This window comes from Nelusetta ayraudi, unplaced genomic scaffold (assembly GCF_046127955.1).
Source record: "Nelusetta ayraudi isolate G7.1 ecotype Tasmania unplaced genomic scaffold, CSIRO-AGI_Nayr_v1 ptg000011l, whole genome shotgun sequence".
NCBI classification, from domain to species: Eukaryota; Metazoa; Chordata; class Actinopteri; order Tetraodontiformes; family Monacanthidae; genus Nelusetta; species Nelusetta ayraudi.
This window is the reverse complement of record NW_027466061.1, coordinates 11,805,660-11,829,029: the sequence shown is the minus strand read 5'-3', so window position 1 is coordinate 11,829,029 and position 23,370 is coordinate 11,805,660. Positions and strand designations below refer to the sequence as shown.

General features: G+C 43.8%; 2 protein-coding genes, 1 long non-coding RNA gene and 1 pseudogene across 4 annotated transcripts in view; 3 read left to right on the top strand and 1 right to left on the bottom strand.

Moving 5' to 3' along the window:
• Nucleotides 1-2,727: 2,727 nt before the first annotated feature.
• On the top strand, nucleotides 2,728-9,417 carry LOC142884288 (sodium- and chloride-dependent GABA transporter 2-like; annotated as a pseudogene).
• Nucleotides 9,418-10,669: 1,252 nt separating this feature from the next.
• Nucleotides 10,670-13,115, top strand: gadd45aa (growth arrest and DNA-damage-inducible, alpha, a). Its single transcript, XM_076020978.1, has 4 exons — nucleotides 10,670-10,880; nucleotides 11,486-11,587; nucleotides 11,692-11,932; nucleotides 12,226-13,115. Exons 1-4 carry the CDS (start codon nucleotides 10,831-10,833, stop codon nucleotides 12,337-12,339), a joined length of 507 nt encoding a protein of 168 aa, XP_075877093.1. The 5' UTR covers nucleotides 10,670-10,830; the 3' UTR covers nucleotides 12,340-13,115.
• Nucleotides 13,116-17,127: 4,012 nt separating this feature from the next.
• gng12a (guanine nucleotide binding protein (G protein), gamma 12a) overlaps nucleotides 17,128-23,370 on the bottom strand; it is a 28,296-nt gene continuing 22,053 nt past the window's right edge. The window contains exons 1-3 of one of the 2 annotated variants that reach the window (XM_076020979.1): nucleotides 22,779-23,087; nucleotides 20,452-20,560; nucleotides 17,128-19,616 (exon numbers count right to left, since the gene is read on the bottom strand). In XM_076020979.1, the coding sequence (XP_075877094.1) occupies nucleotides 19,491-19,616; nucleotides 20,452-20,560; nucleotides 22,779-22,942 (399 nt within the window). In that variant the 5' untranslated portion in view covers nucleotides 22,943-23,087 and the 3' untranslated portion in view covers nucleotides 17,128-19,490. Of the gene's footprint in view, nucleotides 19,617-20,451; nucleotides 20,561-22,778; nucleotides 23,088-23,370 lie in introns of those variants that run through there. The other variant, XM_076020980.1, reaches the window with a different exon arrangement.
• LOC142884963 (uncharacterized) overlaps nucleotides 19,958-23,370 on the top strand; it is a 166,555-nt gene continuing 163,142 nt past the window's right edge. Inside the window, exon 1 of the long non-coding RNA XR_012926230.1 lies at nucleotides 19,958-20,145. This is a non-coding gene — a long non-coding RNA (uncharacterized LOC142884963). The remainder of the gene's footprint in view (nucleotides 20,146-23,370) is intronic.

Here is a 23,370-nt window from a genome sequence, read left to right as displayed (position 1 = left end):
CCAGCTGCTTTCAGGGAAGTATCTCACATCAAATAAAGCAGCTTTTGTTGTTTAATTAATAGATCGAGATCTAGCCTAAATTACTGACTGCAACCCATGAACACACCACCACTCCACTATGTTTTAATCACTTACTCCATGCAGTCATCAACTTGAGCAAAAACAAAGATGGAGTGTTGTCAGTTCTGTAAATGGTTCATGTACATAAAATGTTCCTAAGTCTGTCGCACTTTGTTCACTTTTCAATGATAATGCTGAGGAGAACGGAAAAATAGTATTATTCAGAAATAAGTGCAAGCGAAAGACATGAATATGTTTTCATGCATTACATTAATCGAAACATATTCTTGTTTGCAAGCACTTGAAAGCTTAAAGGGAAAATAATGGACACCAAGGAAGATACTTTCAAATTTTATCATCACAAATAATAATAGTAATAAATTAGCTTTGGGTTTATGCATCTGCAAAGAGCGAACCGATTGAAAATCTAATACATCCAGCTCTTTCTCAGACAATTGATAGAACTGCACCAGAGTCAGTTGAAATATTGATATTTTATATTCATAATTAAATGTTGACCAACAACATACTTTGTGAAAGGCCCAGGATTTAATGTATGTCTTTTGGCACTTGAACTTGTCTGTTTGCACAAACACAAAAACTGTTGTAATATTAACCACAAAAGGAAGCCATCCAGTTGTAGAAAGATGCAGTTTGTACCAAGCACCTGCAAGTTTGGTGCAGCTGAAGTAGAGCATGTAAAATTACAGAGGTTTTAGTAAAGACATGTCTAAGCGTCCACAGCTCGGCACCATGTGGACCATTTGAGACTTCCGGGAGACCAAGTTTTAAAATGAATGTCTTACAGAATTTAAATGTCACTGTCGGTCTGAATTCATCAATGAGAACACAAAAATACTCATCCCAGCTCTATATGAACAATTTAGTCTGATTTATTCATTCAATATTAGAAAATGATACATCAAAAAAAAAAAAAGACTTAGCCGTTGCCTTTTTTGTGTCAGTGTTGACGAGACCAGTGGTTTTCAAAGTGTGAAGTGCACCTCCCCTGGGGGGCGCCAGAGGACTCCACGGGAGGCGTGAGAAAAAAATAAACATGATGGAAAAGAAGAATAAAATGTAAACATCTGGTTAGCAAACTATCAGGGCAAATTGGATCGACTTTTAGTATCTAGAGAGAAAATGAGAGAGAACGCAGAGTCTGGGCAAAGCAGAAAACACACGAATGATTGATTCTTTTTTCTTATCATCTGCATCCTGACGATGCTCCGCTGCCACAATGCTTTATCTGCAAAGAGGTGCAAGCAAAGAACATCATTCGACCATGTAAACTCCGGCATATGGATACTAAGCACCCACGTTTAAAACGTGTTTGAAAATATATTTACAAGGTTTAAAAAAAAAAAAATGTTTAGGCACACATAACGATAAAGAACTACTTACACAGATAGTGGAGGGATGAACTTCCAACAATATTCCATATAGCAGGAGGGGTAGTACCCAATCATGTCTTTCAGTTTGTCATAGTAAAGATACACACCTGACCCAAGGAATCGCAAAAATTGACACACACAAAAACAAACACAAACTTCAAAACAACCAGCTAATTTTTTACCACTCTTAAAACAACAATTTATTTTACCTTGTTGTATGTTGCAGTGTAAGTATGTTCTAGTTTTTTTTTTTACCTGTGTTCCAGGTGTTGTCACAGCTGACCCATGAGAGAACAGTGTGGAAGGAGGAGAACAAGTAGAGGAATCAACAGGCCAGGATGACAATGTAGTATGTCACCATATAAAATCACCTGAATGCCGTAGCCTATGCCTTTCATCAAATATGAAATAAGGTGTTATCACTTCAAAATATGTCCCGAGAACTTCTGGCAATGCTGCCATAGAAGTGTACCTTCCATTAAAGGACAAATTCTTCTCCAACATGTAACCACGCCCTGACCTGTCAACTGGATACCTCCAGGAAGAAGCTGAGAATTCCAAAGGACAAAAGGACAAGGACCAAAAGGACAAGGAAAAAAGTGTAGCAACGTAAAAAAAAAAAAAAAGAAGCTCCTGCAGGTGACAATTCAGCCACACAATGAACATAAAAGGAGAGAAATACAAACAGAAAGTGCAGCTATGCCACATTCATACATTTTTTACCACCTCCATTTTTAAAGCATAGATAGGGAAACCTCCAAACGTTGCCAAGGCCAATCATTTCTCCAGCTGTGGCCAAAATGAACTCCCTCTTGTTGGCCCACTGTCCTCTCTTCCGATACGTTGGCGAGGAATTAAGGGCACGACTGTCCTCCTTGATGGACTCTGGCTCTTCTTTGGGCTTCATCATAATTCTCACTATTCTGCAGTGGATGTGACTGTGTAGAATGATTGTGGTATAAGCAGGTTTGGACCAGTACAGCGATCTTCAAGTTTAAGAACCTGGAGGGGATTTGCAGTGGCAACAACTCTCATAGAAACTGAAGAACTTGCTATTTTTTACTTTGCAAGCCCAAGCCCTTTCTTTGTAACTTTAGTAACTTTAGTAATACCAGTATGTCTATGGTTGATTGATAACGTTTGTGACACATGAAATAGAAAATAGAAAAGAAAACAAGCAGGTTATCGACAAAAAACTATCTTTTTCCCGCTTTTACTCAGGCAGTGCACGCCTTTATTCTACCTGTATGAAGTTAGAGTGCATCTTGCCAAAATGAGGTTGCGCTCCACTTTGGATCTTCATGGCAGTAATAACAGGGTACAATTTTATTTTTTCTTCTGGATGATACATCTTATTATCAATGAGAAAAATTAAAAACAAAAATGTCAAATAATAATTAGATAATGATTAGCATTAATAATGATGATGGTTTTATTCTTATAAGATATTTTTAGAAAACTGCTTTGTTAAAAAAAAAGACTAAATGGATTTGTATTTTACTGCATTTTATATTAAATACAGGTGAATTAAATTGAGACATTTTTTAAAAATGAAATATATACCATAATAATATTGTCAAGTTCGAAAACATTTATATTCTATGAATAAAATCTAATGATTCTAAACTAAACTACTGAACCTGACTATTTTTAACAAAAATAAATCTACTCAAGGAATATGAGCAATACCTACACCGTGGCAGTCTGCGCACATACGTTTGGCCCATGACACTCTTTGAGGCCTATACATAATACAATGTAAATGACACGAATGCAGAATATACTGCTTGCTGCATAGAAAACAACTTAACAAAGATAATGTTGGATCGCCTTATTTTCTAGTGTCATACTGACGATCCGCGTGTTCGTTTAATGAAGAGTCTTAGGAGAAGAATGCTGGTTTTATCTTTACTATGCAAATTCAGAATACAAGTACACAGAGCTCTGGGTCGAGTTCAAGCCGAACATCAACAAGTGCTATCAGGTCCTGAAGTCTGACTGACTCTTTGTCCCCTGGTCAATCTTTTAGATAGAGAACATCCAGTTGTTCTTGCTGGCGCGCTCAGATGACGTCCTCCTCTGATTGGCTCTCTGGTCTCCGCATCCCAGCCTCATTGGATGTTGCTGCTGCCTTTGTTCCCAGATGCAGGCTGAGGTCCGAGGTTGAGATGCTTGGTAGGGATGTGCTGGATCCTCTCTCGGCCTGGTACCACAGGTCACCTACTGCCACTGTTTTACGATGGCCGCATTCCTGTGTCCTCTCTTAGGTATCATGTTACTCTGCACAAAGCTTACAAGGCATGTTTTGCATACATTGCCCATCTTATGAATGGGCTAACTTACTGGATTAAACATATTCATATCAGTTATTATATGATTATGCATATTTATATCAGTGAGTATATGATTATGCTCAAGCATCTAGATTAAAACATAATGTTACCTTCAATAACAATATCCTGTATCTTTGGGCCACTATAGCCTGTGGGAAAATCCATGACTTTCTGCAATTAGTAAGACGTTCTACTTCTAGTTGTGCGGCAACATAACAGAGAAGACATGTTTAGTGTGCCTGGGCTGTCAGCTGTCTTGTCTCTGCGGTCTAGGACAATGTGGAAATGTCATTCATTTGTGGATAAATCAATGGAAAATTCTAAGTCCAAGATTGCTAGTTGGAGTTGCGAGGCATTGAACTTGGCTGGGCCTAACCATTTATTCTTATAGAACATTTGTTTAAATAAACACACTGATTATCGATTTGCATTGGCAGCAATTCATTCTCATCATTTATTTAGCAGGTGGGAAGTGTTTTCATCGCTTCAGGGTCGCTCAAGAATCAGACTCGATCCATGCAAGACATTGTTCAGACTACATGGTTTGTATGAACGCTGCGGTGTTTGCGACAGCCATGGATGATTACATGGATGATAACTGTGCTCAGCAGCAGCCTCGCAGCAGGGGGCAGTAGGCGAACAAGAGAGAGTATGTTTTAGCAGTTGCAGGACAAATTATTGGGCTGAGCAATTTTTGGAGATTCCCCTACCTGTGCTTCAACAACGGAGGAGGTAAGTATGTGGCCGTGAAGAGACAGTGAAGCTCACCTGTAAATCACTGAGACACTGAATATCTCCTACTAGGAGTTTTCCTGATCCCATACGTTGTCTTCCTGGTGACCTCTGGAATCCCGCTCTTCTTTGCTGAGACGTCTTTGGGACAGTTCAGTCGTGAAAGTGGAGTTACATGTTGGAATAGTATATGTCTTCTCGCTAAAGGTCTCCTCAGTCATTTTTTGCATGTCAAGTGTTTTCTCTCTCTCTCTTCATCTTTATAGTGACATGCAGTCTTTCATGAAACATCTCACAAAAATATTGATGTTACTACTCTTAGGTTTGGGCTATGGACAGCAGTTGGTTGCATTTTACTGTGTATGTCACTACATCGTCATCCTGGCCTGGGCTTTTCTTTACCTTTTCTCTTCCTTCAACACTGAGCTTCTCTGGAGCAGCTGCAACAACACCTGGAACACAGGTACAGGCAAAGTCACAGGTTTCAAGGTTTTACCTTTTCAAACAATCCAAGGAGAAGAACAGTCCATGTGAGACCAATTAAAATGTGTATATAAATGAATGTCATATTTCGCTTTTTCCCTCTTTTGAAGAGAATTGTTTCACTTTGGATCAGAACTATCGGACTGGAGTTGTGTACAAATGCCACATCTCCTGTAAAAGAATTTTGGCAGTAAGTAGCAGTGTTTTCTGTCTTTTTCTGCACAACGTAAGGCTACATAGGGCTGGTGAAAATTGTTTTCAAAATGTGTCAAATTTTGTCTTCAAAATTTGAAGAATGTTGCGAGTTAAATTTAATAAACAACTCAATACACAAATTAAACATCGACAGGCACATTTTCGTTGAACAAAAATCCTTAAAAATTCTAAGACACTAAAGTAATTGTGTAACTTGTGCTTAGGAAAAGTATGTTGAATATGTCCAGAGGAATTGAAGATGTGGGTAGTTTGCGCTGGGACTTGGTTGGATGTCTCTTGCTCAGCTGGACCATCTGTTACTTCTGCGTCTGGAAGGGAGTCAAGTTTGCAGGAAAGGTTGGTCAACAAGGCAGCACCGTATGTCTCTTGGGTTTAAAGGCAAATTCAACATGCTTATTTTTTTCAGGTTGTGTACTTCACTGCCACTTTCCCTTATGTCATGATGGCCGTGTTCCTGATCCGTGGACTCACTTTGCCGGGAGCCTTGTACAGCATTAAATTTTAACTCTACCCTGATCCAGCGCTGCTACTTGACCCCCAGGTACACATTTACATTGTCAACATAGAAATGAACCTCCTTCGTAGTTCATCAGTAGATGTTACAGAATTGATCTTCTAGTGGCAAGTGATGTACAGTATTGTTGTACATTTTTTTCTTAAATGGGCCCTATGGTGGCCATTTTTTAAAAATAAAATTATTCATTATTCATTATTCATTATTCACTATTCCATTATTCAAATGATTATTATAAGGTTTGTGTCCCACATTTCCAACACAGGCCTTACAAAACACTAGTTTTCTTCCTTCCTTCCTTTACCTGCTCCATCAGTGGCTCCGCCTTGGAACAGCCTACTCCCTTGAGATTGACTAGCCTTAGGCATTCAATAGAAGGGAAGTTAGCTACTAGCTCCGATGCTGTGATGCCTCGCCCACATTTATAAAAAAAAAAAAAAAAGTCTGCGGATGCGTTCCTATGATTATCATTTTGACTTGTGACGTAGAGACACCCCCCAAACACCCCTCAAATACACACACACAAGCGCGTGCACACACACACACACACACACACACACACTTTAAAGAGCTGAAAAAGACAGGTCTTCATAAAAAGATCACTGCATTTGTGATCATTTAACTTGCCTTATGAAAGTGGGTTAGTGGTCATGTTTTGAATTAGTGATGTAAATCGATTTGCTGTCTGGCATCTGAGTTGGTGGGAGCCTGTAGATGGACAAAGGAGCAAGAATGGAGCCGTGTGGAATTCCACAAGTCAAAGCGTACAGCACCAAACGGTGCAAATAAGTGTGAAGCTCATGGCATTGATGAAAAGACTGTGCCTTTGCTTTGCGAAGGAGCAAGAAGTGACACTACTTTCAGTTGTAATTGAAGATGAGACCTTGAAGAGAAGCAAAACTAATTGATCAAATGTATGCTATTCTATCGATGTTTAAGGTGTGGATGGACGCTGGCAGCCAGATTTTGGCTTCGTATTCGCTTTGTGCTGGATGTTTGCAAGTTTTGGGGAGCTTTAACAAATATAGCAACAACTGCTACAAGTAAGTACACACTCTTTGCACTCATTAGTGTAAATATCACTGTTCCTTTGACTTTGTAATTGTGGACCAATTTTAATGAGGAGCGTGTTCTTGTGTTTGCAGAGACACTTTCTTCCTTTGCATGTTGAACAATTTAACTAGTTTCGTGGCTGGCTTTGCAGTGTTTTCTGTTCTTGGCTTCATGGCAACCAAACTAAATGTGGACATTTCTGTCGTAGCTGAATCAGGTAAGCCCAACTGTGCAATTATACTCAGTATGAGTAATGAAGAAAAATGACAAAGTGTTACATCTAATAATAATAATGACACAAGTTGAAAATTGTTGACAAATAAAAGTACATCACTGCAAAAAAAATCCAAATATAAAAAACTCCTGTGGTCAACATTTTATTATTGAGATAGAATTTGTACAGACAAATATCTACATATGCATAAAACAGCCAGTGTTGCAAAAATCAGCCTTGTCGATGTGTTGCTCATTGCAGGCCCAGGTTTGGCATTCATCGCCTATCCTGGTGCCATTTCTTTGATGCCGCTTCCCCAGCTGTGGTCTTCATGTTTCTTCATCATGATTATTTTGCTTGGAATAGACAGTCAGGTAGGTGAATTGCTCCTTGTGCGTATCCTTTCTACTCCATGTATACACCATCTTAAGTAAACCATCTTTTGTTTGTCATTGAAGTTTGTAAACCTGGAGGGTTTGATCACGTCCATATCAGACCTGTTTCCACTCCTTTATGCCGGGCATCGCCGTCAATTGCTTTTGCTCGCCATTTGTCTGTTAAGTTTCCTACTTGGCCTCTCTATGGTTACTGAGGTGGGGCCTTATAATTTTACATTGTTCAGAAATCCCTGTCATTATTTTTTTAAAACGTATCATGGCGTTGTTGACATGTTTTTCTCTCTGCAGGGTGGAATTTACATTTTCCTGCTATGTGACTATTATGCCGCCAACGGAATCCCCATCATGTTTTTTGCCATTGCTGAATCAGTCTGTATCGGATGGGTGTATGGTCAGAGCACAAGTTATTTTTATTTCTGTCTTAAAACAACAGCTGATGACAAACATTTTTCTCTTTGCACCACATTAGTGGTGCATCATTCACTGTTTAGACTCATGCCTTGAGTGCAGAAAAGACACTGACTTGAAACCAACCTGTGTGTCAAAGGTGCTGATCGTTTCTACGAGGACATCGAGGACATGATTGGCTACAAGCCGTCACCGTATATGAAATACTGCTGGAAGTTCGTCACGCCAGTACTCTGTGCTGTGAGTTAATAATTTGTGCTTTCATTCATGGTGTGTGAGGTGAGTTTGTATGTGTACACTCATATACAGACACACAATGTTAATACATTTAACCCTTGTTATTTATCTTCTCAGGGCGTTCTGATTCTTTCCCTCATCAATTTTACACCTCTCAAGTTAGATTCCTATCAATACCCAGGGTGGGCTTATACTTTGGGGATATTCTTGTCTGTTTCCTCTTTGCTCCCACTCCCAGTCTGGGAGATTTATATTTTGACAGTTGCCCCGGGAACACCCAACCAGGTAAAGCCTGCATTAATGACACCTCAGGTTCTGGTCTCCTGTTAAGTGTGCTTTTGAATTTTGTGATGAATTGCTTCCTGCATGTTGTCTCACAGAGGCTGAAAGTTTTGTTTTCTCCACAAAACTGCCCCATTTCATCAATAAACAAGGCTTGGAGGATGGAAACTCCACGGGAACAGGTGGCGCTGTGTTCTCCAAAGATGAATGAAGTTCCAGTTTAACTTCTCTTTACCTGAGCCCTTTTTGAGGCCTCTTGTCAACAAAATGCTAATTCTCAGAATAAAAAGGCTATATGTCCTCAATTACAAAGTCTATTGTCATTATCTTGGTGTCACAATAAAGATAACACTTGCTTCAGAAGTGAAAATATCACAACTGATGCGACTGTGGCAGAGTAATTGCAGATGGAACATGGCATAAATAAAGGATTTTTATTTTCCTTTTTGTTATACTGTGCATGCCGCACCGGATGCGTTTGTTGTGTTTACATTGTTGTTGTGGCTTTGACCCCTCCTGTTTTGATTGTCTGGTGGGTTTTTTGTGTCTGATTGTTACCGGAATTTGACTGGCTCCTCTGAAAATTCTAATGCGATGGTTTGTAAGATGTGTCGGTGCTCCCCCCTTGTGGAAAACGCAGGAAGAACTCAAATCATATAAATCATATCATGCGCCAACATTTTGGTCGACAGTTAAAATATAGGTAACAACTACTTGGTAATTCGAAGAACCAGTTGGATAGATCAAAATCCCAGGACCTACCTACACAAGAAAAGAAGGTTAAGATGTCCATCTTATGGCCGCATTCACAGAAGCACCTAAGCACCAGGTGCTTCTCTCAATGCGGCCATAAGAGGGCAGCAAATTGTCACCTATCATCAGTGTGAACCAGTTCACTTCTTTGAGCGACAGAAATAAAGGATGTGAATTTTCTTTATTCAGTCAATGTAGCCTCATGTAGAAATAGTTATTGTTTCTGCCTATGTACAATGTTTCGTGTGTGTTAGAGACGTATTATTTTTAAGCCATACTGGTGGTGACAAGTAATACAATAAACCCTTGTTATCAGTGAACCTGTTCACCTTTGGGACGAACCGACAGTGTTTTTGTGCATCATTTTGTGTATTAGATTAATGCCTGCATTTTTGTGATATTATCTGGAATCTAAAATGAGAAATGTCCTGCATTTACGTTTACTAGTGCAGAGTTTCGGTTTGAATAATGAAAAACAAGCTATTCCGTTATTCGTGGAAAAACGAAAAGATCTCTTTAAAATCTGAAATACCTATACCTGCTATATTTTTCTCACTTTGCTCAAACCACCCGAATGTTAAAAAAAAAATGATATTTACATTGTATATAACTAAGTTTATACAGAAGTTACAATTTCTTTTCTAAATACATACGTGTTTTTTTTATTTTATTATTACCCCAATGAGTGTCAGTTATCAATTAGTCAATCTGTTACTGATTTTCATCCCAATGCGACATAAAGTAAGCCTTTCTTAAACCCAGTCACTAAGAAAGGGGATTTTGGGAATACGATTTAGTTGTGAGACGACCACAAGCCCCCAAGTGGAACTGACCCTATCTCATAACGGCGCCAAACGGCTATGCTCGGGGATTGTTTGTTTGTCCGTTAGCCTAGTTACACTTCCAGACAAGTGCCTGTCTCCGCGCGCCAGTCCGGCGGCTCTCGCGCGCCTTTTCAAAGCGCCCCTCGGGTCAGCTACACGCGCCACGACGGAGCCAATCAGAGGCCAGCATCCCCCGAGGAGCTTTCCGTTGCCATACGAGTGTCCTGTCCTGCCCTGTGATCAGCCCGGTCCCACCCGGCAGCCAGGGTGAGTCATGCAAATAATAAGATAGTAATAAAACTTTATTTGTACAGCGCCTAAATCACAACCAAAGGCGTCTCAATCAGAGAGAACCAATCGGGCCCGCGGAGCAAGCAAGATGCGACAGTGGCTGGGAAAAACTTCCCTGAGGGAAGAATAGTGTTATCTCCTAAAAGAAAAATGTATGCAAAACGGATAAAGAGAGAAGAACGTGTGTGTGTGTGTGTGTGTGTGTGTGTGTGTGTGTGTGTGTGTGTGTGTGTGTGTGTGTGGTTGGGAATGTTCAGCCAGACCCAGACTGGTCCCAGAGTTCTGAGGTGATTTCAGTAGTTTGACGGTAGCAGCAGCTAACGGCTAGCTAGCAGCTGTGTTAGACGGCCAGCGCCACTGACACTGTCACTGACGTCTCCAAGGTCTCGTCGGTCCAATCCCGTTGGCGGGGACGCCCACACACTTTGCATACAACCAATGGCCTCGCTTTATGCAAATGTTTTGCCTGACTCTCATTGTCCGAGCCGCTTTTAATGTGAAGTTGCCAGATTTATCTCCCAGTTGCAGCACACAGTCGACTGTCAGAGCCACAAGTGTCACCCACCCAGCGAGAAGATTCTAGAAGGATATTAACAAGGACGCTGTATTTTTCTCGCGCAAAACTCGACTTGGATTTTATGTACAACATGACCTTTGAGGAACTAAACGGGGATTATTCTCAAGACAGGTAAATGCAGCACTTTTTAACTAACGTCTAGTTTTTGTTCGTCGCGAAGACAGTGAGCGCGCATGTGACGTGATCAACGTCAACTTTCACCGTCCGTGTGTGTGCAGCATTTGTGTTAACTGCACAAAAATACATTATGAGCCAAGTTAAAACAGTTACGTATTTTTCTAACCTGTATAAACGGTATTTGTACTTAACTTAAAGTTGATGTTAGAGGTTAAAAACCACAATCTTCGACGAGCTTGGTTGGTTGTTTGTTTTTTTTACTCCCAGTCCTGCGACCGTGTCCGCTTCTCGACCAGTGGGTTTAGCCAAGAGTCGTCGCTGTAGCGTATAGTTTCAAAGGTGACAAAGTATCCCAAACACGTAGCGAAAGTGGCCCTACCGTCGCCCTTTCCCTTCACACATGCATTTCACAAATGACGGCGACCGCAAAGAAGTTGACAAACGTCTCTTACGTGGCGAAACTGTCGAGCTCATCCTTCAAAGTCCCGCGTGGAGCTCCCCAGCTGGCCAGGCTAGCAGCGAGCGTTACGTGGGTTAGTTATGACGGTGTTTCGACGAGGCTAACGTTGAATTGTTGGCCTGTGTTTTGTTTTTTTCAGAATGGATTCGGTGGCGAAAGCCTTGGAAGAAGTCCTCTCGTCGGCGTTAACGCAGGGCTGCATCACAGTCGGCGTCTACGAGGCGGCCAAGTCTCTCAATGTGTAAGTACTCGTTGCTCGTTGGACCCGTGAACACCTGCGACCCCGTCAACTTTGTGTATTCAAATGTGGGCTAACAATTCTTAAACTCTTTCCCCTCTTTATAGGGACCCGGATAATGTGGTCATGTGCATCCTGGCCACCGACGACGAGGACGTCAAAGACGTGGCCTTACAGATACACTTTACCCTCATCCAGGCGTTCTGCTGCGAGAACGACATCAACATCCTGAGGGTCAACAACACCCGGCGCCTGGCAGAGATACTTTCTGGTGGTGGTGGCGGCGGCGGTAGTGATGGGCAGCAGAGCGGCGGCGAACCCATGGATCTACACTGCCTCCTGGTCACCGTAAGTGTCTGCAGATTAACGCTTTTAATTGCCGGAAGAGTCTTACCACGTGATTTCCCTGCAAGAGTTTTGAGAAACTCGCACTGGAGCGGAGCTGTTTTCCAGGAAGAACTTGTCAGGACTTGTTCTTGTGCACGCAATAAACATATGCGTGACGACTCCCTTGCACAGAGTCACTGGAATTTCAGTTGTGGGTTATGCTTTGCATGCACCCATTAACTTTGTGCAACGGCCAATATCCATGAGGACTAAATTATTCCGATGTTTAATCCTCTTTTTGTTTACGATCACAGAGCCCACATTCCTCGACATGGAACGATCCTGCTCTGACGAAAGTGAGCCGATTCTGCAGGGAGAGTCGCTGTTTGGACCAGTGGGTGCCCATCATCAACCTCCCCGAACGATGAACTCTTAACTGCAAAAAGAAGACCCTGTGAAAGGACTTTCATCTGCACAGGATGGGTGGTGTGGACCCTGATGGACACGTGACCATCCAGAGATCAAATTCCAAAGCATTGCTGAGTGGGGCAAGGGAAATTTGGAGGAGGAAAATCAACTCTGCTGTCTACTCGAGATGTGTTTAGAAGAGAGAACAAAAAAAGAGCACTGGGGGGTTGATTTGTCCACCGTGACGGAGCTGTTAGCAGTTGTGTCTGTCAGCTTGGTGGACAGCAGGGATGAGATGGCACAAGTTGGGGATGTTTGTAAAAAGCAGTTGTGTGCTTTTTCATGTGAAGCTGGAGACTGTACAGATGGATTCTATCATTCATGTGTGGTGAAAACCTCTGTGAAGAGTCAGGAAAAAAGTGTGGAGAAAGCAGAGAACAGAGCTGCTGAGTGGACCAAGGTCTCTGCCTCTCTCTGCACAAACAAAACACTCGTTGAAACACTGGACCTTATGCAAGTTCACTTCTTTGATTTTAAATTGTTCATGTTGGCGTTGCTGTTGTTCGAATTTTTTTTCTCAAAGGGAAGGGCTACACATCCAGTGAAGACATTCTGTGTCTTTAGTGTTTCCATTTTTTTTTCCAGAAGTAAAATAATTTATTTGTTACGATTTAAGTTATTTCTAACTATATTTAAGTGTATTTATGTCTCATTTTTTACATTAACTGTTTGCAGATTCTGATTACATACGTATTGCTGTCAATAAAAAAAAGTATTTTCCTTTGCGGAACATGAAGTACACGTGTGTGCTTTTTTTCCCCATTTCTGGAAATGTTAACAAGCTGCATTCTGACCTTTAGCAGTTTGCAGTTGTAAAAGAGGAATCACGTGCAGATCACAGGGGTCATATTGGCCTCTGTGGCCTCAGTGCCATCTCGGCTCTGTGGAGAACAATAATCCTCGGCGCTCTTTCTGCACTGGCTTCTGCCTCTGTCAGCAGGACCATGTTCATTCATCCACGTTGGATCCCTTTTCACAGGTCCTCGGTGGTTTGATGGACAGCTGGCTTCCCCAGTTGACTTCCCAGAGCCACGTGACAGCTCGGAGCCTGCAAACAAAGCCTGTCATTTTACATATTTCATGAGTTTTATAAGGAGTGGGGCGTCATTAACTGTTCTCGTGCTATTTAGGTCAAGGCTGCTACTGTCCTTGAGACGCAGCTCACAGAGAACCACATGACAGGAATTGCTTGGAAATTTTTCCAAATGAGGCATTGGCATGCAATCTGTTGTGCAAGCCGGTCTGAACTGCTCTCAGCTCTCCCAGCCCTCTTGTTTTTCCACACACACACACACACACACATACACGCAAGCAGAGCCGGTGTATCTCGCTGGAGTTGAATGTCAGTGATGTCATTGGCTGATGTAAGGCAAGCAATCCCCTCTGAAAGTGCAAAGTCATGATCACGGGAGGAGTGAAGGCAGAGGCCATTCTTGAGTTGCGCAATCCTAAATCAGCTTTCCATGTGATATTATGTCACATGATCAAATGCACTACAAACCATTGGTTTAAATGCTGCCACCTTGCCCCGACACACACAGTGTTTTTCCACTGGGATGTGTCAGTGTATGGATAAATAGATTTATGGATGAGAGATTAGTCCCAGTAATTACTGCATTACCTACAAGCTCCCTTTGCAAACAATATTCATAATTATAGTTTATCTCTCTGCCTTTGCTATCATAAATTAGGTATGCTGCATGGTGTAAACAGAGTAATCATATAGAATTAATGATGCGCAGGAGTTTAAATAGGCTTGTGTATATAATGTGACGGTGCCTAAACGCTCCCCCCTTGGCCCAGAAAAAGCAGCACAGTTCCCGCAGCTTCAGTCAGCAGTGTGTGAAAGGTTATCTGGTGTGTGTCTAACAAGGAGGGAGGCTAATGGGCCATAGTTGTTATAGCAGAGAAAGGTTATTTTAAGACGGGAGTAGGTACAGGTTGATGTCAGTGTTTCAATACCATCTGGGCCTCCAGAGTGGTCCACAAATGGTAGGTGCATGGCGTGGGTCTGTTGGCCATGATGTGATGTTGGTGAAAGTTCAGTGGCAGTGTGATCTGTTGGTTAAATAAAGCAGCACTTGATGGGCTGATAAGTCACGACAAGCTTTGACTATAAGCGCAATGTGGACAATATGGGTCCGTATAGGACTGTATGATATTAGTAAAGGGTTCAGATAAGAAAAAAGAAAAAAATTCTGCGAGGCCAAAAAAGGTGAAACGCAGGTTACTATAGCAAAAGTGCACTGCAGGGTAAAGAGAAAAGCAGTTATTGCAACAGTTGTACAATGTAATTTCTTTAGGAGTGCATTGCAAATCAAATTAAATACTTTGAATTATAAGTATGTTTAAAGACAGTAGTAAAGTGTAGTAATTATGATCATTATTTCTTTTTAATCACTATTATGAAATGAAAAAGTTTCAGTCACACTATAAAAACCAGCTTGTCGGCAATTAAATAACTTAAATATAACAAGGTTTCTATTTTGACTGGACTCCTCCTCCTCCTGGAACCACACTTTTGTGTCTCACTTGCAAAAAAGAAAAAAAAACACATTGAAGGAGGAGCACTTATCTGATATCACTAGCTGCTGTTTTGAAAATAAGCAGCAGAGTTATTAAAGTTTACAAGAGCAACATGCCCTATTTCAGCTTGTTAACTTAAAAACATTAAACATCCAAGACATGGACTGTTTATTTTTTCTTTAATACTTGCAGTGGGAAATGCTTTGTTTTTGAATTGCCATTGCCATAGAAAAGATAAATGTGTGAGTGCCAGGACGAAACTGAAACGTCACGGTCACTTTGCAGAAACAACTTTGGTCTCGTCAGCAGGAAAAGAAGCACATTAAGCAAAACTAAAGTGGGTAAACAAGCTCTTTAGTCAAACACGTCATGTTTTGTTTTTTTTTCTTAAGATGACCATCACGCAATGAAATGCACAACAACAGTTGCACAAAAACAGACACTTGAAGACTCAAGGCCAGAACACGGAGCTTCAGTTACTTCACTGTCACAGCGGAATCTACAGGCTCCGCCTCTGGTCCCACCACCACCAGCCTCCCCGTCCTCTCCCCCTCATCAGCACATTCCAACACACTGACACTGTAACTGCCAGAGCTGATTTCCACAGCCAGGCACGCGGTCAGTGAGCCAGCCGGCCAGCCAGCCAGCCAGCCACATACACCCCCCCACCCTGCACTTCTCACATAGCTGTGGGATGATAAACTGGGATTACCACAGAGATCCAGGTCCGGTGGGGTGGAAGGGGGGGGCTTGTTTCAGGGTCACTCGCGCTTCTAGGGAAAACCCAGGATGACTAAATGGACAGGAATCCTGCTGCAAAGGTTCCTAAAGTAGGTCTTCGTTGTGTGTCTCACTAAGGTGACACACCAGATGGGACAGTAACCAAATCCTTGGTCTTGGTGTCATGCAGCTGAATCTGAAGCGCACAGAAAGCGTCTGCCAAAGGGAGGCAAAACCTTGGAGGTGATTGAATTCGGGCAGAGCCTTTAGTTTTGTTACTTCCTGTTTATCCGAGAGGCACGAGCAGGGGTGGGCAAACCTTTTGACTGGTGTGCCACAGTGGGTTCTATAATTTGACCGAGGGACCGGAGCAGGAGCAGATGGATGGAGAGTGTTTGTGACCAACCTCATAGGAGGAAAAAATATGTCATGGGATATGTAGAAAACATGCACTTCAATGTCAAATGTCAATGTCACTGCAAATGAACAAAAGCAAAACCGTATTAACATTCAATGGGCTGTAAATGGCCCCCGGGCCGTAGTTTGCCCATGCCTGGGCATGCGGGTTGCAGCAGGGGCAACATTAGCCAGGTCCCGCCGCCACACAGCTAACTCCAACATAGTAGTGTTTTTGACTAAACTCCCGTCAACGCCAGTCGGGAGTGGAGCGAAACATGTTGGAGAAATACATTCAACATTCCGCACTCTGTTCTTCTCAATATGTATTTTTTTGTGATGTTTTTCTTTTAAATGCTGCCAGCATTGTTGTCTAGCTAGTTTCTACAACAGCAGCTAGCGAGGCTAGCAGTCACTTTATTTTCTTTGCCTTCTTCTGGGGCTGTTTGAGGGTAGCTCACTTCAGTTTCCCCCCTATGATGCATCTCAACAAACATCTCAGGAACAGTTATGTACAGTCGCATGGGGACAATACAAAGAAACCAGTTGATTATGAAGAATGGTGAGAGGGAGCAGCAACAAAGCAGCTGTGCAGCTGTCCAATCTGCAGTGGCTGAATACAACCTTTCCCACACCTTCATCGCAAATCTTGCAAGAGGAAAACGAAACCTTTTCACCGTTCATGGACTCACATTCAATTGATTCCCCCCCCCCCCCCCCCCCCCCGTCACAGTTGCAATATGTGACAATAAGTATTATTCCTGTGCAATCTTCCCATTGTGTGTGTGGGAGAATCACACAGGCTGTTTATGCTGCAGCTGGCCTGAGACAAGGTCAGGGAGACCCCAGTGGCCACCAACAGAGAATGAAAACAGAGTCTCAGCCACCTTCCCAGAACAGCTCTCACTCCAAGAGCGGAAGTCAGGGCTTGGCTCCCTCTATTTTTGTCCTCCCTGGTTTCTGACAGCTGTGTGGAGAGGCCCGAAGTCTCTCCTGCCCCGTGTCAGATATAAATAAAGCGCTAATGACAGGAAATGGCCCCTGATACACAGTGGGGGCACAGCCAACTCTGCCGGCCGCACACTGATTGAGAGACATCCACGGTGTTGTACTGCAGGAATGTTTCACTTTATTAATCATAGTTAGGTCTTCATACAAAGGTTGGTGTATTAATAAAGACATTTATCAAAATGCAGATTCTGAAGAGACAGAAATCAGGGCATGGCAGTGGTAAGCTCGACTTTTCCCCCCAGGAGGCATACATGCATTATTGCAAGTAAAAAAGAAAAAAGAAAAAAAAGAATAAGGAATGTTAGAGAAAACATAAAAAAAAAAATAATAATAAAAAAATGGATGTTGACAGCAGAAGAAGAAGAAGAAGAAGAAGAAGAAGGAAGAGGAGGAGAAGGAGTAGAAGGAGAAGAGCACCAGGTAATAACACAACTTGGCTTGTTCCGCTAGTGACACGTAGACAAAACAAGCAAATGAAACCTGAAGTAATGACACAATGTTGTTATGAATCGGCTTCATCGCACAAATAAAAACTTTTGATAGAAACACTTTTTTTTCAAGTTTTCTCATCAAGAGTTCTTAATGACATAAGGCAAACTATAAGTAAGGCTTTCAAGTGAGACTTTTTTAGAAATACAAGCTATTATGTTTTTGTCGCTGTTAAATTCCATCATAGCAGACGCAACACAAGGTGAATGTTAGAATGAAAACTGGTCATTCTCACACAAACCTAAACAAACAAAACAAAAAACAAGTCATCTAGGATATTTTGCAACTTTTGCATCTGTACCATCAATTCTTGTGTTGGATAAAAAAAAATACAAGCAAAAAAATGAGCGCATCCGCTCCATTAGAAACACTTCATGGCGAGGGGGCGTGGCCCAAAATGTTGCGTAACACTTGTTGGTGCCACATGTTTCCTACTGCCAGCGTCCTAAATATAGCGTACCACAGTTGTTGTTTTTTTTTGTTTTTTTTTCAGAAGGAATGGCTAAAAATAGCCTCATTCTGGAGAGGTTTGGACATCCAGTCTCTAACTCCGGTTTTGGTCCCAGGGTGGTTGTCACACAGTGTTGCCCTACATAAAATGTCAACGAAACAAAAACTTTTCCGCAATGTTTGGATGAGATGAATCAATGAAAAAAAAACTTTCCTCTCCTATTCAGTGCTCATCAGTTCAGTTTTCAGTTGAGAGAATGACAAATAAAACACAGAGGAACTTTCATTTCATTCTACTCTCTCAAATTTCATTTTTGCAGGCGAGATAAAATTTGAAGTTGTGCTTCTATTCTTGTGGGTGTGTCATGAAATCAGCCTGTTTCTGGGCTCCTGCGTCAGCTAAAATCTGATTGGTTGGTGGCAGCAGCATGTCCCGTCCCCCTTGGCCACACCAATAGTCAGCGGTGGGCTCTGTGTCATTGTTAATGATCCACTGTGTGCACTTCACTCACGTCAATGTCAACGTCAACACCAGGAATGGTCCATGTTTGCAGAAGGAGAAAATGTCTCGAGACGATCCAGAGTGACGTCTCGTGTTCACCTGGAAGCTAGGCTAACACATTTAGCCCAAGCTAAGCAGCCTAGCATTGTTATCCAATAGCCAATACTGTCTCACTAGCAAAAAAAAATAACACAAAACAATTCGAGAAAAGTCAATCCTGATTTTTGTTCCCTCTGAAACTGAACTGATGAGTTGACGAGGGTGTAATTAGTCTGCAAGCTGCAACCTGGAGGAAAAACATACATTTATAGACTATTTCTAATCAGTCTCTACGGTTCCAATCTAATTCCATCTGCACAGGGCGACTGCGCAGCATGGAGACGGGAGCGGCGAGGAAACCGGGGCTCGACGTGGTTCGTCCGTGGATTATCGCGAGACATTCAGGATGTGCTGCAGAAAACTTTTCTTCTTTTTCGACGCCACACCGGACACAGCGGCATTCATGCACCATCCCGAGAATGTACAATCTAGAACACCTCGCAGCTAAAAGTGGGTACACTGCACAAAAAAGATCCGGCGGAATGGCGGCGTGAAAGGAAACTTTGGCTGCGTGGAATCACGTAAGGCAAAGCGGGAGAGATAATAACAGTCACGGCCTGATGGAGGAGATGTTTGGAGGCGGAGGCCTGAAGTCGTCAACGCAGACGCAGTGACGTCGGCCGCTGCTGATTAGTATTTACTATGCGAGTCGTTCGCACCGTCACAGCGGCCCAGTCTTGCTAGTGGTCAGAGGTTTCAGGTCAACAGTGGTTTCAGACTCGAAGGGGAACTCGCTCGAGTGTTAAGGGAACGGGTGAACACACGGTAATGACACGATCCAACCACCCAACAACCCACCCTCCCCAAACCCACCCACAGCCCCCTCACAATAAAAAGAGATTGCAGCAACACTGATAAGCCCCCCCCCCAACCCCCCCAAAAAATACCAATAAAGTTGCAAAGGCTAGGTGGTGTCCACTACAATATAGTGCAGGGCTTTTTGTCCTTGAAGGGATTGTCTGAGGCCGGGATGCCCATGAGCAGGGGGTCGTTCCTGGCCTGCTCGCTGCAGTAGTTCATCAGGTCGGCCGAGGCCTTCGACACCTGGCAGAGAGACAGTGGGGGGAGGGGACACCATCACACAGCGCCACAATGACACACTGAGCCATTACGACTCATTCACAGTCTGAGCCGTAACATTTCGTTCTGGAAACCGCCCCTCTGTGACGTCACAAAGGGCCGCTGATCCACCTGTGTCCACCAGGTGTCGGCTCCACCCCCGGCCCGAGATCGCCTCATTTTAACACCTTCCGTTAATGTGGATGGTCCAACAAGGCCTCAGATTTGGTACTGGGCTTCAAACAGAGGGTAAAATGTGCAGCTGTGTGTAGTTCTAACCATATCGCGTTTGCATTCTAGGATTAAAAAAAGAACATTTTGAAAATGATTTTCCAGTCGGTAAGGGCGACACGGTGGTGCAGTGGTTCCACTGTAGCGTCACAGCAAGAAGGTTGCGGGTTCGATTCCCGGCCTGGGACCTTTCTGTGTGGAGTTTGCATGTTCTCCCTGTGTCTGCGTGGGTTCTCTCCGGGTTCTCCGGCTTCCTCCCACACTCCAAAAACATGCATGTGAGGTCAATTGAACGTTCTAAATTGTCCGTAGGTGTGCATGTGAGAGCGAATGGTTGTTTGTCTCTATGTGGCCCTGCAATGAACTGGCCACTTGTCCAGGGTGTCACCCTGCCTTCGCCCTAAGACAGCTGGGAGAGGCTCCAGCAGACCCCCGTGACCCTGAGTGCCGGACGAAGCAGGTCTTGAGAATGGATGGATGAATAATAAATATGACAATATATGAACACAACATGACATGCAACGTTTTCTGCAGTATTTCCCTCCCAGGAACAAAAAGGGGGATTGTGGTCCTTCACGGCTCTCTGTACCTTTATTCTCTCGATGCTGGCCTCTATCCTCAGCTGCTGCACTGTCCGCCGGGCAAAGGCGATGTTGTTGGAGCTGTGAGCCTTTGAGGACATCCTGGACGTTTCAGCTCTGTGAGGATGAAGAACAGCGAGAGAGAGAGAGAGAGGGAGAGAGAGAGAGGCCTGATGACACTGAGGTCCTGTTTGCACTTGGTCACTTGTAACTGTTTTGGGGGATTGGATCACGAGAACGGATCTCGAAGCATCTGTTCGCACGTAGCATTAACATGCGTCTCGAGCGTGCCATTTGTGATCGCATTACACCCATTACACTGGTTTTAAATGTTACTGCAGCTCGTATGGATCCGAACGAGGAGTAACGACTGGTGGGACAGAGTGGTGACGACTTCATTTTCGGATCAACAGTGGCTGGCAAATTTTTGGATGCAACGTCGCACATTTAACCTCATATGTGGGAAACTGCGACCGCTGCTCCACTGACAAAATACGCTAATGCGGAGTGAAATTTATTAGCATGCTAATAAACGAGTCTAACAAAAACAATTTGTTTTGGCTTCTTGTTTGTAACTTTATAATGACGACGCAGGGAGGTGGGGCGCCGACCAAGAGGTGAGTGGAGTAGGCGGTCCTTAATGTGGACTGAGCTCGCATTCTGTTCGCACGTCCATGACGAATGCGTTTTTATGCGATGCGAATACCAAAACCACTTCCAGAGGTGGTTTTGGTATTCGGATGACAAAACGGATTTGGACTGTTTGCACTTGGTTACTTTGTGTGTTTTTTGCCGATCGGAATACGAAAAACGTATGAAATGACCAAGTGCAAACAGGGCCTGAGTGTATTGACCTTTTTGACCTTTGAGAGCTGCTCTTGTTTTAGAAATGCTGTCTGAAACAGTCAAGCCACTTTTTCAGGTGAGAAGGAAAACCTGCTAATCTTTAATGCCCCTCGACGTCGCTACAGGCCACAGCAGGAATCTGGTGGTTAAGAAGTCAGGTGAGGGGTGGGAGAAAACCGTTGCAGGGAGGAATGTGATGAATATTCCCAGAGGAAGTGTTTTCCCTGGCGGCAGTCTGACAGGTGAGAGCGGCGCCTCCACCGGAGCCTCCAGCTTCCTCTGACTCACCCTGGTCTGTTCAGCCGCGTCGACCCAAACTCACGCACATGCAAATTCCACGCCGCCTTTTTTTTAATTTTTTGTTTGGTCCGTGCATGCACACACACACACACACACACACACACACACACACACACACACACACACACACAGAAGCAACGCTTATGTTGTAGCGAGAAATATTGGAGCAGCAAACATTTAAAAATGTCTTACACACACACACACACACACACACACACCCACACACACACACACACACACACACACACACATCGGCAAATGTTTTTTTTCCTAATGCAAGCCTGTGCAGACACAGTGAGTCAAAGTGGCACCAGTGCGTGTGAGAAACTAGAGAACTCCCAGACTGCGACTGACTGAGGGGCAGGTTAGCGAGGCGTTGAGACGCCGCGCTGGGTTTAAGTTGCGATTCCGCTTCCTGCCAATCATTGACAGAGTGGATGGGAACAAGCCCAGGCTTATCCTGCAGCCTGTGTGTGTGTGTGTGTGTGTGTGTGTGTGTGGGAGCCTCGGCTCCAGTCGCTCCCGTGCACCACGCACGCTTCACTTCATGACCGTCATCTGTCTGCAGTCACGGCAGCAGCACACCACCCAGTGGTTCCCTTCACGTTCTCCTCTCGTGCCAAACCTTGTGACACACTTGAGCTTGAGACAGAACCCTTCTCAGCAGGGAAGAGGAAGCAGCTGCAGTTTCCCAGAAGTGTGTTTCAACATTCGAACTTCATGCAAGGCCAAAGCCGGTGGTGTACCCTCTCCCCGCCGCCTCCACCCACCCCGCTAGATTTAAAGATCGCTGCGTCAGCGGAGGAGTGAGGATTAAATCCGAAGGGGCAGAAAATGCGACGGTTGAGGGCGCAGCTGTCTGCAGGCCGCTCTCCCACCAGGTGTAGCTGCTGCGGGATTGTTCTGTTTTGCATTTGTTTCCCGAACAAAAGAGGGAGGAAGGACCAGAGACGAGAAAAAACACAGAAACAGGAAGAGGGAAAATCTCCCCTTTTCCCACTCTGTGCTCAGCGGCAGCAGATCAGACAGATATATTTCCAACCAATCACGCAGGAGAAAGGCAGGCGTTGGGTGACTCACGCAGCCCAGTTCATGCAGCGGCGAGGATGAAAGTGGGACATGAAAGGGTCTGGCCTCACAATGCAAAGAGATCCATTTTTCCAAAGGAAAACATTCCTGACTTAGTCACACAGGGGTCGACGGCAGCCTCGTCTTGTGTGCAGTGAAGTAGCGGCTCTTTGATTTCCCGACAAGCGCCGGGTTCAATTTTAAATGACCTGATGAAACGGGACGGTAAGAGGTTTGTTTTTCAACAGGACGTGTCGACGACCTTTTACTGGAAGCGATCCGCATCCTGCGGCGATCACAATCTGCTTCCTGTAAAGCAGCAGCGCAACATTTTACGAGCTGCTGCCAAAGTCTCGGCAAGCCCTTCAGATAAACTCCCACCGGTATCGCTGCCACGTTCCAGAGACGCGTTCGGGCCTTTATGACAAGGACGCACTCGGCCACCCAGACTGATGCGGGGGGTCTGCATCGCAGGGCTCATCGCTGACTCCTGTGTGCTGCGTTGTGATTGGCTGCTGTCAGGGTTTGAGGACGAGGATCCTGCACCGTCCAGCGGCGCACCGCTACGTTCAGGCATTGTGCAAAATGCAAGCAGTGTACAACAAAGAATAGGCAGATAACACAAGGTGGGTCAAGAGCCTTTGCACAACAAGTCACATTTACATTGCAGGACCTTTTTTTCAGTTCTGCCTCTTACAGACGCCCAGATTTAA

Bases quoted from the DNA above. Each gene is read 5' to 3' on its own strand.
- gadd45aa (XM_076020978.1), top strand. From the start codon at position 10,831: ATGTACAACATGACCTTTGAGGAACTAAACGGGGATTATTCTCAAGAC. The intron at 10,881-11,485 runs GTAAATGCAGCA...TGTTTTTTTCAG, and splicing joins GGGGATTATTCTCAAGACAG to AATGGATTCGGTGGCGAAAG. The intron at 11,588-11,691 runs GTAAGTACTCGT...CCCTCTTTATAG, and splicing joins GCGGCCAAGTCTCTCAATGT to GGACCCGGATAATGTGGTCA.